Below are 15,010 nucleotides of genomic sequence, written 5' to 3'. Positions count from 1 at the left end.
ATCATTTACGTAAGCCTGTTTGTCTGCTACAGTCGAACACTAAAGAACCTCTTGGATAATCACAAAAGATGGCTTCTCAATGCAATTCAAAACTAAAAATAACTGAAAAGTAGAACTGATATTGCACTAACCAGAGGTAAGAAAGACTTAATCCACCTTGATTTAGTTTGTTACAGCTCTGTGACACATTTTTTTTATTTTTTAGACTGATTTAACTGATTTTTCTATTAAGCTGTTTTTCTGAGTTCAAAAGGCATCAGCAGTGCAATTTCTAGTATGCACCTTCCTCCTGTCATATCCTGCAACAGTTGAACAGAAGGGTCAGCTTAATTTCAATCCAAATCAATTAGCAATGAATGATTTATTCCCCTGTGCATCTCAGAGGGCCCTCAAAACACTACAGCGTATGATGATCAAGGATCAAAGCAATTCTTACCTAAATAAGCATTTTCCCTAAGCTTAAAATAACTTTGTCAGGATGAAGCTTCCAGTGAACATCAATAACTATCACTTCTTTGGAGAGTACAGTTTATTATTGCCCCCGTTTCAAGAAGTGAAGCATGGGGTCAATAAAGAGTTAAAAGTATTTTTAATAATAAAGGTTAGATAGTAATATGCTGGAAGCTTCCCCCACCACAGGATTTTGGGGCCCAACTGCTGTGAAGTGTTGAACCTCAGAGACAGAGCTAGGTGATTCCTCATGACTGGTTTCTAGTACATTAGAGATGGGAACTTGCAGATAGGCCAAGTGGAAAATAGATGTTTAAAAAATATCTTCCTAAGCAAGAAGTGAGTTAAGTTGCCCAATTCCCAGGTTACTCTTGCACTTCGTTTATTCAAAGTCCTTGAAAGGAGGTATCGCAAAGAGCAGCACAGGAGAACGACAAATTCCAGTATTAATGTTAAACCTAACTTTTTTTGATCTAAAGGTCTTTTAGGAAAAAAATTAATTCTAAACACCAACAACAATCTGTTATGTAATACAGTAACAAAGCAGCAGCATTTGAACAGAGTTAACTAACAAGTACTACCATGTGATCAAAACTACCAACCTTATCCTAGGTTCACCACCTCTTGCATAAAAGCCCAGAAGATCCAAGGATAGGCAGATGCATAAATTCCACATCTGTTCATTTTCAAATTTATTGTTGAATTAAGAGGCATGCCTTTTTTTTGTTGTTGTTCTTTGGGGAATGTGAAAGCAGAGTTGTTGCACCGTCTCAAAAAAAATTGCACAAAATACCAGGCAAGAAATTTCTCTAGTTTAAGTAGTGCAACAACAGTTCAGCAGTAATTTGTGCTTCAAATTATGCCTTAAAGATTTCCACTAAGAAAACCTACATAAACTACTAAATCATAGTGCTCTCTTACTTTCTCAGAACATTCTGCTAAGATTGCTGCTATAACACCTAAGTTAGAAAAGTTAGCCACTTTTCAAAAGCTAAAGCTTAAGGAAAAAGCTTCAAAACTTCCAAGTCATAGGCTGAGGTTGCAGCATGAACATTGCTAACAACTGGATTTTAGCAGCAAGGTATTCAACTAGCAGCTATTTCAATCTAATTAACTCTGGTAATTAGTTAGCTTTATAGCCTTAAGAACAGCCACTGCTCAGATGAACATAGCTTAGTGGTATTTGAACAGATGTCAATTATAAAATGTAAAATCGAAAAATTATGAGAGTGAAACTAGAAAAAGGTGAAAACGCCCGTTAAGCAAAGTGCCTAGATCCCCCATTTTTTTAGTTAGCTATATGTAGTCACAACTTTTACATTACATCATGAAAGAGTGGAAGCATTCTTACATCCGTGCTTTCATTACTAGTGTTTTCTTCTCTCTTTCGTTCTTCTTCCTCTTGCTCTAGTTCCTTAATGCTCTCCTCTAGAACGTTCGGCCAGAAATCCCCTTCGAAGTAAGGTAGCTCTTTTGCACTTGTTAGACGATCTTCTGTTGCCTGCTTAAATATATCCTGAAAAAGGAGCAAAACATTTGGTTACCACTATTACAAGTCACATAAATAAAGGCAGCCTTTTCAGTAAGTGATGAAAAAAGGCACCAGCAGGTCAAAGGAGAGCTTAATATTTCAATTCATTTCATGAGAGCACATTTTATAAAGTGCAGGTTTAACACTGCATCAGTTACAGACAGTTAGTCACATCACTTCAAATATTCCCACTCTGAAGAAGTACATCATTACCATGTGCTAGACTTCAATCTGCATACTTAACCAAATGGGACAATATAATCACTATACTGTCGACATTTGGTAAAGTCCTAATAATTCCAAAAATTTTACATACTTCTAAGTGCATCAGCAGCCTAATCCTGCAATTTTATTTATCACTTGAAGATTAAAGATTCCATACATTTTCTTTGTATTAATGAAATGTGATTTGCTCTCCCTCACAGTATTCCTCAAGAATGTAGTTTCTTCTAAGGAATAATTTCAAACCTCTTGCTGGAATGATTTCAGAAGCTACATGCTTTGAAGAGATTATATTTTAAGTCTGAACTTTAGTTCTCAGTTAGCTTAACACTAATACAGTAAACTCCAAGAAGCAAGCACAATGTGTAAGGCAAGGAAAAAAGCAAGACAAGACTGGTCAACACCCCCAACCCCCAAACACATACTTAACAAACCTTGTAATCATGGACAATGCGCTCCGACACAGACTTGTCCAGCATCTTTTTGTACCACTCTTGCAGTCGCTTGGGTTTGGGTATCTTTTGGTCAGGAGGATGGCAGTGGAAGATGTAGTCATCTCCTTCACTCGGTGGGCATGCCCAGATATGTCCAGTAGTATACCTAGCATCGTTAAGACACAAAAAAACCCACCCAAAAAGGTACATGCGGGCTCTGATGATTAACCCTAGAGCCTGACCTCCTCTCTGCCACGAGATGGAGCCACCACAAAATTGGCTGGTGTTACCACATGGACAATAATTACAACTCTCCAGGATTTTAATTCTAGTGTTCATTTGGCTTCATTCATGCGATAGCATTACCATCTTTTTACTATTTTTTTAAAAACTCAGCACTATATGTGGAATAGTGTATATGAAGTGTGCACGTTTTCCAGTCTAGATAAAAATCAAAGCCTGATACAGACCTGCACTTGCCACCTCCCAATCAACTAAGAGAAAGATGAAGGCTAGGTATTTCACTAGTAAAAGCCAGCTTTCTTTTTTCTTGAGACAATGCAGTCATTTGCTATCTAGCAATGTTTTAAAAACAGACTTAAACACACAATTCACTCTTCTACTGTAAATCCTCTGGTTTTTAACTTTAAGGATCAGTTTTAAAAGGTTTCACAATTCTATCTGTGATTAAATAGTCACCGTCAACCTATGCTTTTGGGTGTATAATCTAAATACTATGAAGACAGATGACACCCAAACAGTAGCAGCTGCAGAGAATATAATACCATAAAGATCACTTCTTCATCCTCAGTTCTTCTCTATTAGTTTTTGAAAAGAACTCCAGTAGGAGGAATAATCAGATCTCAAGCTAAATAACCCTCCTTGCCGTGTTGAGAAACAGCTCTGCAGAACCCTACCCCAAACCCTAGGAACTGCAGCCAGTTATTCCTTCTGTCTGAGAAGGGAGAGATGATGCTGCATGACCAATATTGTTTTCCCAAAACAAGAACCTGATGTTACCCATTAGCACAGGAAATGGCATTAAGTAAAACTAAGGCCTAAGTTCTATGCAGGAATTATACAGACTCACAGGTTAGAAAACGCACAATAAAAAAAGGAGAAAGAAGCCTTAACATATGCCTTTGAAGTATTAAGGAATGTGCCATCTCACTGAGGTACTGAAGATAGTACCACCCACCTCCATTCTGACTCCCCTAATTTTTCTCATGCAACTACTCTAAACATAGTACCTAACAATTTCTTTATGAATAACTCTGCCAAGCTACACCAGATACCTCTGACAATAGATTGTTTACTTCACTGCCTTTTCCACTTCAGTAATCATGGTCTTTTAACTTCCACCTTCTCATTTCTCCAGCTGTACTGTGTTGTCTTTTGTGCTATCCCAAGTATACTCTCTTCTTTCTCTAACTTTTGAGTTTCTCACAATTTCAACTACTCGTTCTAGAAGGAATTTCTTAGTGGCCTTATGCAGCTATTACAGAGTTAATCAGTACAGACAGAATACAAGTACCTTTCTCCTTAGAAACTTGGGTAAGAACTTACTCACAAGCCCAAAGTAATGACCTGATTAAAGCAGTGGCATTACACAAGGACTGCGCTATCAACAAGGCCAGCAAGATTTTATGGTCCAGCTAAAAAGGCTCACTTTTTCTACTTAGGCTTAAGTAAGTTTTATGTAAGTTTGAAAACCTAAAAATACCCGAACCATAAGCCTCTCCTGAGAAGCCTGCAATCCTTTTTCGTCTTTTTCTCCTTTCCAACCATACACAGTTGTTGCCAAGTTATTCTTTACCAGCTGATATTTAGGCATGATATTCTGCACAATAGGATGCGGTAATTTCATTTACAGTAAGAACTACCTAGCACAAATGCTGCACAGAAGAAAACCAAGAATACTTACCCTAGTTTCTTGACATATTCTAGATATCCAATTAGTATTTCATGATAGACAGCAGTCCTCAAGCATTTAGGGCGAAAGAAATGAACACTGTCAAGGTAAGATATATACACTCGCCTAAAAAAAAAAACCAAACAAACAAGGCATGAAGAGAAGCACAGATTTAAAAGTAGTTCTAAAAGTTTATTAATGTTATTTTAGACACTTGAATCATCCAATACAACAGCAATCTTCAAAACCTGATACTAACTTACCTCTGGAAACTCACAGCTTTCTTTTGATATCCTAGCCTCATGTCTCTAAAATTATCCAATGCCTTCCTTGAGAATGCTGACAACCGATCCTTAAGGCAACGCTGTCTGCCAGCCAGCATCCCCAGTAAGAAGCAACTCTAACTGACATATTCCCTATAGAAGCACTTTTGTTTCTAGAAGCTAACACCGCTGTCTTCACATATGCAACACTGAAGGTCTGTATAGGACCTTCAGAAAGTTCACCTGAGACAGTACCAAAATAAAGTACAATAAAAACTTTCATGCAGCTCCTCACCTTTGATTGGGTGGAGGACAGTCTGAGCCATACTCCTGTACATGCATCCCAAAGAAGCACAAGTCTACACCATCAATTTCCTCAAAGGCAAAAAGCGCTTTTGTTCGATAAGGGAAAGACTCAGCCATCTCTCCGTTGTCTACAAACCTGCGAATTACAGTGGATAAAGAGGAACACCAAATATTCACATATTAGAGAATACATGTCAGTAGGTAAAGGCAACAATGACAAGGGCTACTGGAAGCGTAATTTTAGTGCAATTTAAAAAATATGCTTACAGACTACCCAAAATACAAGGTATTTACTTTTTACTATGAAAAAGATGACACTTACCACAGCTAATCAATATGCTGCTGCAACATGATGCCAAGAACTGATCAGTGGTGAGGTTTTGCATATAACTGTCTATTTTTTTCAAAATAGTAGCACATAAGTAAATTCAAATAGCTTCCACCTCCTCCACTGGAAAGAACATACCTTGCTTTCATTCCTGGCTTTACTTCAACAGTTTTGTCAGATGCGTGTACCACCCTAACTGTAACCTCTCCTGCCTCAGGGTGATTCTGTCGTCTTAGGAAATCATTGACTCTATTCTCCAAGAAGGTACCAAGTCTTGTAGCCGGTAACCCTGCAGCAGAAAAATACAGCTCTAAATATATACAAAATTGAACTGTTCAAGTGTGATTTCTCTATTCAGATATTAACTGAAAAATGACTCAATGCATGCGGTATATTATCATAAATTAGAGTTTTATCTTTAAACACATAATACTTCTAGATAGGGTGAGCTGCTCTCTACCTGCAGGCACATTTATGCTTTATATATTACTTAAATGAAGAAAGAATCTGTATTTCAACCCAATTTCTATCTGTCTTTAGAGTCAATCACAATTAAGGCTCCTCCTGAATAGAAGCTATTAATTACTTAACCTGTATCACAAAACACTGCTCTCAGACATAGCTTCAAGAGCAGACACTGCCTTTGGAAGTATATTCTATCAAGCCACACTAGCCAAGTTAGCCTCTCCACTTACCAAAAGAATGTATTTCAATAATGGAAAGAACAACTAAATACAACTGCATCTAAGTAGTGTAGTTAGAAGCTTTTAATTTTCAAACAGTCTTCATACAAAAGAAGTACAAGCATTTAGCTGACAAAAACCTAAAGCTGAAAGGGAGTGTAAGATTTCTGCTGTAACAGGGCCTGTCTCGCTGCTGTCTGTTCCTTCTGGTAGAGTTGCAGATCTGCCAATCAGCTTTTCATTTTTCCAATTAGACACCTTTCAGTAAAGCATCTCTATACAACGTTACGTATGCGATACATACAGGTTGCTAGAAATAAAAAATGATAAAAACTGCGAGAGAACCCCTGCATTCTTCCTGTATTCTTGGTGAATCTAGGGAGTTTTGATTTTGGAGATTGTGGAAGAAAAGACTCAGATGTTAAAACCATTCATTGAATGGTTTGCTGAATCTTGATGCTACTGGTTGGCCAGGGATTTCTACTTTTATTTTAAGCAGAAGTGTAAATACTCACTATTTGTAAGAAGTACACCAACCTAAGAAGCTTCTGAAAGACTTATTTTGACTACAGAACAGATGGACAATGACTGCACAAATTTCCTCCTACACTGCCTTCAAATCAGCTGCCTTGATCAAAAGGAAATGTCTATAGAGAGTTTTGTCACCATGTGATGCAACCTTTATCTCCATCAAAGCTTTTAAGACCAGCAATAGTCATGGTGAATTGAAAATGTTATCATAAATTTAAGTTAGACTGCAGGCATACAGAAACTACTTCCCAAAGCTATTAATACTGCAACTGAGATAAAAGGATGTGTATCTTGCATTAGCAGTGCTCTAAAACAGGACATTAACTCTCTACAACAGACTATTAACCTATGACAACACCTGTGAATGCAAACATTCTGAACATCACAGAACTTATGTTCAGACCTGACCAAAAGTATCCTCTAACTCAAAAAAACTGAAATAAAATTACAACAAGCATAAAAGCCATCTCTTTCCCATTCTTAACAATTATTTAAGATTTGTTGGCGCAAGCGTCAGAATCTTACTTTTAGCAGAGAATTTATTCTCTTTCCTGGTGCGTCCTGTTTTCTTTAGGCAGCCATCACAGACAAAGCTGAAGCAAAAACAGGAGAAAGTGAAAAACCACACTACGTGAGACTATAAAATTCCTTAGCATCTTACCATTACAAGCAAAATCTTTCACCAGATCTTATCTGGTCTGGAGAATATCTTAACTGAAATTTGAAATAAAAAGACAGCACAAAGCACGGTGCCAGCAGAAACAGCCCAACTGTTTCAGAGCTGTAGAGGAGAATCTAAGCTGCAGAGCATGCATCTCCTGTCAGTCACTCATGTCATCACCTGCAAGCCCAGGAAACAGGGTTTCCACTGGCAGGTCTAACAATATTGGCTTAAAGTATTCTTGGAACAAACAGTCTCAAACTGCTGTCTCTAATGAAGGGTAGATACTGCAACACAAAGCAAAAGGCTGATTTTTTTTTTTTTTTCTCTGCTAAATGCTGAAGTACACTGCAGCATGAAATGACAGGCAAATTTTCCTTCAGTTACAGGATGTCTACCATCTTCTGTAGCAATACACATAGGGCAACAGAATGGAAAAATTCATAGCTTTCTTGTCAAGAAAGGGAACATTAAAGCTCTTAGAGAGCTTTATCTACATATAATTTATCAGCCTTTTTAAAAAGCTTTTAAAGCAATCAGAAGAAAACCCAGTATGCTGATCAAGAGCCATGAGTATCTAAAGAAGACTAGGTTGTTTTTCAGATTTAATCTGAACACTGAAGTAAAAAAAGTTAATTCAGAAGTTAAATTCTTTAATGGTTACAAATTTTTTTGGAAGACTACAAAGCAATGGGATTTGTACAGAAAATAGATCAGTATGAAGTTGTTACCAGAATTAAAACCATCTTTTCATGAAGTACTAGTATCTTTAAACATAAAAGGCCCCCCTCCGCGCTAGAAACATTTAAGATTAGAAACAACTTCACACACAACACAGTAAGATATGTCTAAATTTGATGTTACCCTATAGATTCTGTAATATTTTCAGGTGCAAATGCAACTTCTTCCATTAGATACTCTTAAATATAACCAATATAAGGAAGTTTATATGCTAACTCCAGTAAATCTATCATACACTTTCTACTTAAGAAAGAGAAATTCCTCACCCAGAAGGCCAGATTATTTCATTGTGAAGAACACAGATCTGGTGCATTTTTCTTCCACACTCTATACATTCAACAAATCTGTAGAAAGAAAAAATGGGGAAAGGGAAGCAAGGTTAGTAGTATCATTTCTTGCTTGTATATTCTGTGATATTTTATTAGAGGAGCTGTAGCATTTTGGCTCTTGAGCCTATTTTACCATAGAGGACACATCTGTGCTGAGAAGAGCCTCCAGAACTAATTAAGAATCTGTCGGCTCAAGTCAGGTAGCCTATGCATGGACACATTACCATTTGCTTGCCTTACTGCGATCCATTTACTTTTTAAAAGAGGAGCCCTTTAAGGATAAAATCTGTAAACTGCTTGTTGCTATAATGAAGAGAGGAAAATGGATTCAAAGGTGTCAGAAGAAAAGAACCAGGACAAATAGCTGGATGGCTGTTGCCCCACTATGCTTGAAGCCTGGGGTACATTGACAATATACTGCAGGGAGGAGGGAAGAAAACAAAAACAATATCAAAGTCATTTTCAGAAGACTAGCAGAGATTTAAGGACAACTGAGGTAAGTAACATGGTCTGCTTCACAGACGTCGGTGAATATAATTCTCTGAAATACTTAAGGTTGCTTCACGTATCATGACAATCTGACTCCTTTTGAGCATGTCTATTTATAACAGTCTGGAGACTTTGAATGAATAGCTGTCATTTATGTAGAGCATATGGTATTATACTGTAACTTAGAGCCTAATGCTAGAGTACAAGTCTATCTTCATTATAACAAAAGGAAAGAAAAGTCATGAATCAAGTTACTATTCTCTCCTTCCCACAGCCCTTGTAAAACAGAAGAACTGGCTGACCCTTATGCCCTCAGAAGAATGGTGTGGGAAGAAAGAGTATGTATCCTTTTTGCTCATTCATTTGAGAATGAATATAAAGTCTGCCGAGTAGCAGCATAGGTATATAATGTAGGACCATGTAAAGTGGCTTCAGAAAGACCCTCAGGAATATAAAGAAAAGCAGCTGAGTCATCATCATCATAACTTTACTGAACATCTACAGTTCTGCTTCCAGTGCAGCGTAGAACCACCAGCTGATTCAAATTTAACAACTTTTCCTTCTACTACAGCTGCCTGTAAAATATGACAACTAGAAAAGCCAACAGCACCAAAAAAAGCTACTGCCAAGTAACTCTGTTCTGAGACTTGAGTGCTTGCCACAAGAGGGTTTCAAAGCAGAGTTACCTGTATCCATCCTCCTGTTGAACCCACATTCAAAACAATCAAATGCAATAATTTTGGTCCATACATACTGCGTTACATATTTCCTGAGTACAGCTGTGGTGGTTTGGGTTCTTGGCACAGAATGCCAGATAAACTGCCTACTGAGCAGGCCCTGCCGGCTAACAGTGCTACATGAAAAACATTGAAAAATAAAGCTAATGGGGAATGAATAATGTGTCTATTACAAAATAATAATAACGAAATGAGGATCATTCAAAGCATGACAGCATTACTTACAGTTCAGGGTCCAGTGTGTCATTTTTCCTTTTTGAAAACTGTTCTTTGTTTATCGTGCTATGGAGAAACAGGCAATAAAACTCAGTTTTAACATAAGACAACATACGTTCATGCCATACCATACATATCCACAGACCAAGACAAAATTCGCAAGCGGATTTTTTTTGAACACTCACTGCCACTACAAGGAAAGGAGTTGCATTTCACAAAGTGACAGGCAACTAAAATATATGCCACCCTTGACTCTGCCTATGGAAAAGATACTTTTCTATGGGACAACAGCTTGTGGAGAACACACTGCTCCCTTATTCAGTCTTACTACAGGATATATGGTAAAACTTGCTGACATTCAAGTTTTGGACCAGTCTGACCAGCATTTCATAGTGAAAGGACTATTTGATACGCAGTTCTGATATTCTAAAGGCAGAAAATTCCAATTATCTTTGATTACTGAGAAAGGTAGGTTATTTTATTTCAGATTCCCCTAGCCCTCCTCCTAGATTAACTTCAGAGGGTAAATTTCAGCTTCCAAACCCTGCAAATCCCAACCCAGCTCTTACTCTACACTACCTTTACCTTCCCTACAGCATTTGCAAGGCTAGAAATTCCATCTTTCTGACACTGAGGTCCCAGGTATCTTTTATATCAATCTGGTTCGAAACAGTCCAGAACAATCATACAAGAATACCCAGATCTGAGAATTTACCCTGAAGAGGGTGTTGTATAATGTAAGATCAGTACGTGTGTCTCTGAGAAGCAATGACAGACACTTGATCTAACTTGCATGAGGTGTATTAACCTTCCTATCCTTTTATTTCAGTATTTATTTTGAAAAGTGCCACCTACAGAATACTTCAAGCTCCTTATCAGATTGAGGGAAGTTCTATCTCCCAATTATGTCAAACTTTATTATAATATAGCGCATAGAACTAAACAAGACCTGACACATATATTCCTAGTCTTTTTTGCTTTTGTTCATTTTAACTACAGGTTGTGGGAAGAGAGGAATGGAGCAGGATCTCTATGCCCCAGTAGAATGATTTCTTAAGAGAAAGCCTGTAAGCAGGTGAGAGATGCTCCTCATGCACAGCCTGTAGCCTCTATTTTCACTACACCCAACCAAGATTTTACACCAGCTATGGAAAAAAAACAAAACAAAACACCAGGAGCTGGAATTACTTTCTTACTATTGCTCCTGTTCAAAGAGCTTTTGATTCTTTTCACTGTTTAAAAAAACCCTAATTGTATCCAGCATCTGTGTTTCAAATCTCATGTAAAAATCAAACACACTATGCTACCTTCTACTCTGACCCAAAGGCCTGTGGCAAACCATTCCAACTTGTGTGTATGAGAAAGCCTGTATTCTCTCAGCAGCTCAACAGAAATTTATTTATACACAGATTACATGTATCTAGATACTTCTCTCCTATGTACTTAATATATAATTAATAACTTAATGGGATATAAACAAAACTGGACAATGCTGATTAAACTTCGGTCTTTGCTTCTACTAGAGTAGTAATCCATACCATCCACAGGGACATGGCCCATTGTACTGACCAGTGCACAAACATTATTTCTTCCATTTCCCTTCCTGAAAGGCATATGTACTCTTCCATCTTCCCAAGCCCTAATGGATTCTTTCACTACTTTTCTAGATACGTTCATCAGCGCAACCAGGATTTGGTAATGTGATGCCGAAGACAACTTCTGTTTCCAGCACAAGTTAACTTAGCCGGTCCAATAATCAACTTCCACAACTCTCCCCTTAGCTTCAGACTTTAAGTTCCTCCCTTGCATCTATCCACAATGTTCCTGCAAGGCCCTCCCCTAAAAACCTTTCTTCAACAGCTCAAACAGTAACTGCTTGCCCCATATTTGACCCTCAAGGGGTTCCTTAGTCTCTCAAAATTCTGTTTCAAGATTATTTTTTGGGGGGAGGTGCAAGGAGGGTACAGCAGAATGAAAGACTGTCCTAAGAGTTTGCCACCAGCATGGAAAAGGCAACTAAAAGCATGCATAGCCTTTTACTGTGATCTCCTCAACAAGTGCACAGCATTTCTCAAAAGCAGATTGGCACTCCAACAGTAAAATATTTGTATGGCAAAAGGAGGTTCCTTGCTTCCGATTTGGACGAAAAAACAATCTGAAGTTGAATGCAAGTTTTATAGCATAGCCAACAGAAAGGTACATTTGACTATTTCAAACTATACCGGTCACCTACTTGCCTGCAGGCATGGTTATTTTTCTGCAGTAGAGTACTTTCACACTTTTTTCAGAAAAAAAGTGATTATCTTCTTTCCCCTTTACTGGTATAATTGCAGTTTTAAGCACCAAGTCCTTATTTTTCAGTACAGTTCAGTCAGTCCAGATTTTAAAGAAAAAAAAATCTACAGCACAAGTCCAGGCTCTTGTGAAGAGTATCTCATCCACCTTTGGCCAGCCTACAAACAGGAAGGGTTGCCTAAAACTAAACTTGTTCCCTTTGAGAAAGCACTATAGACCACGACACAGCTTACGAATGCACAGGTCAAACACAAATAACTCACGTCTGAGGTTGTGATGGGTCGTCTCCCAGAGAAACACTCTCCCCTTGGATTTCGTTGAAGCACTTCTCACAGAAATGATACCTGTCAGCAAGAAGGCCATATTTGGGTGAACTGCTCCGTCCACACAACACAGCCCAAGTCAAGCAACGAAGCCACCAATCACAGCAGGCCAAGGAAGGGACAGGAGCAGAGAGCAGGTCATCAACGGCGACAAGGATATTCAATGATGCAGATTTATGGGCCCCACATTGTGTTTGGTTCGTTTGTTTTTTTGGTTTGTTTTTGGTTTGGTTTTTGGGTTTTTTTGCGCAATCAAAGCCAAGTGCAGACAATGACAAGCATGAAGAAGAAATAAAAAAAATAACACACAAAAACAAAGAAATGGGGGTTTACAGGACAAAACCAAAAACACAGAAGCAGGACAAGACAACACAAAGCAGAAAGCCAAGGCAAAGCACAGATTAGCATTAAATCTCTCAAATGGGTTCACAAGCAGCAAATGATTAAAGCAAATTGAACAAGAGTATTCCATTTTAGCATACCCATACCCTCTTCATTTTAATAATCCATGCCAAGTACAGCAAAGAATTAAAATGAGAAAGGGGAAAGAGCAGAAGGAAGAACTGCTACTCTGACTTGTACATCAGCACAGCAGTTCTGTTGGCAGGAGGGTCTGCAGATCAATGGAAGGAAGGTAGTCTTCCATCTTAAATGTGTAAATGCTGAAAAGCCACAGGATTCTCTCCCACTTGAAAGGGAAAGTTAAACATCAGAAGGCTTCGAGAACAAAAAAATACGTCCTCAAAAATCCTACAGACATCACAGAACTGTCTGTTCTATTCTGTCAAATACCTAACATTAACTACATACATAATAGTCTACATAGATATGATTTTGCCATAGTCCAGTTGGTGTGTAGAATAGTCCAGGCATCAATACAGCAAGCATTACAGAGAAGATTTTATTTATACTTGAATAAAACAGTGATTAATTCAAGATTCTACCCCAGCCCTCAAAAATGTTCTAAAACTGTGGCCTCTCTGTTACTAAGGTATGTTAATTGAGTGCACAAGACATCTAAAAATAGAAAGAAATAAAATTCAAAGTTTTTTAATATAAAGCCACACAAGCCAACAGTACAGCAGCTGTTAAGCTAAGACGACAGGTCTCAACCTTCTCTCCCAGTTTTCATCTGAGATAATGCAGAGAACAGCAGTTCTGGAACTGTACATTTCAGACTACAGACATATATGCCGTGTGTGTATATAACGTAATTTACAAGTGACATATATGCACCTGTTACAATAAAAATATTCCCTTCTAATGTTTGGAAACATGTAAAGCATGTCAGATATTCAAAAAATAGTCTTTTGGTCCATCTAGTGCTTGCTCATAGACAAACATAAGCAGAAGACACTGACATGATATGAGTAGCTCTACACTATGCAAGTCTAAAACTACAATAGTTATTATTGGATACTATGACCTTATTGGTTACTGCTTCACTCCTAAAAACCTCCATTCAGTGCAATAAACCTTTATGAAGACTAAGAAGGTTAAGGTATCTCCTGTAGCTCTTTGGTTGGTTGCTTCCACCTAACCAGGTGCTTAAGAAAACTACAATTCTTGCAAAATTTTCTTGGCTTTCAGGTAAAAGCCTTAAGTGTTTTTGTTGTTCTGCAGGGTTTTCCTGTTTAAGGTGTTAGAAAGAATGGAGAGCAGGAACTAAACTCATGGAGGTGCCATAGCTTGGAGGTAATCAGCCCTCTGCCCTAACGGCTGCATTCTGGTGACAGGCCATGGGATATGGGAATGTTAAAGCAGGCATTTCTCTGCTTCTTCCTGCCTTGCTTCTCCAACTGGCAAAGAGATGCCTAGCGAGAACCCTTCTTCAGAAGTCAAATGGGTTTAAATCCTTTAATAAACCCCAAGTCAAAAAAATTATTCAAAAGAGCTGTAGAAGTGACAGCACTTTACAGAGCTGCCGCCAGCTACTGCAAGACAACTCAAAAGAAACTTCAGGAGAAAAAGCAAGCATCAATCTACTGAAGATCTGAATACACAACTCTTCCAGTGAAGATTTGCATCACAAAAATAAGTTTACTTTTCAGTGTTAACATCATGAGAAAAACAAAGACTTGCCAAGTATAGTAAGTATTACGAGCATTAACATACTCGCTGCATAGTTTACTCAATGTTCTGCGTGAAAAATACTGCTGCATAGTAGGAAGCAAAGACAGACTTGTATATAGAAGATATAATTAACTGCAGGATAAAAATTTAGTAAAATATCACGTTTCTGCAAACAAAAGAGGAAAAGCAAAGGCTGCAATGAACTTCTGCAGAAAAGAATCATTAACACACAAGGAAAACTACTCAAGGGCACTTCGAGCAAGTTTTTATCTTAAAACACATAGGTGTACACATATAAAGAGGGTGGGGTGTGTATGTAAATACATGCATGCCTTAAACAGATGGATTGCAGCATGCAAAAAACCGCACCAAGTCAAGTTTTCCTTACCTGTTCTGGTAACTGTAGTAAGTGGCATCTCGAGGAATTGTGCATAGCTGTTTCCCATAGCAACACAAAGTCTGTGGTGAGAACTCCAACTGCAAAGA

The 15,010-nt window shown here is 38.0% G+C and overlaps 1 protein-coding gene across 2 annotated transcripts in view; it reads right to left on the bottom strand.

Moving 5' to 3' along the window:
- EP300 (E1A binding protein p300) overlaps positions 1-15,010 on the bottom strand; it is a 65,393-nt gene that overhangs the window by 5,890 nt on the left and 44,493 nt on the right. For both annotated transcript variants that reach the window (XM_040594805.1, XM_040594806.1), the window contains 10 exons: positions 14,913-15,001; positions 12,392-12,472; positions 9,843-9,899; positions 8,329-8,406; positions 7,186-7,253; positions 5,585-5,735; positions 5,108-5,254; positions 4,562-4,675; positions 2,638-2,803; positions 1,802-1,966 (listed from right to left, as the gene is read on the bottom strand). In XM_040594805.1, the coding sequence (XP_040450739.1) occupies positions 1,802-1,966; positions 2,638-2,803; positions 4,562-4,675; positions 5,108-5,254; positions 5,585-5,735; positions 7,186-7,253; positions 8,329-8,406; positions 9,843-9,899; positions 12,392-12,472; positions 14,913-15,001 (1,116 nt within the window). The remainder of the gene's footprint in view (positions 1-1,801; positions 1,967-2,637; positions 2,804-4,561; positions 4,676-5,107; positions 5,255-5,584; positions 5,736-7,185; positions 7,254-8,328; positions 8,407-9,842; positions 9,900-12,391; positions 12,473-14,912; positions 15,002-15,010) is intronic.

Source organism: Falco naumanni, chromosome 5 (genome assembly GCF_017639655.2).
Source record: "Falco naumanni isolate bFalNau1 chromosome 5, bFalNau1.pat, whole genome shotgun sequence".
Classification (NCBI taxonomy): domain Eukaryota; kingdom Metazoa; phylum Chordata; class Aves; order Falconiformes; family Falconidae; genus Falco; species Falco naumanni.
The sequence above is the reverse complement of the archived record's forward strand: the minus strand, read 5'-3'. Positions and strand labels throughout refer to the sequence as shown.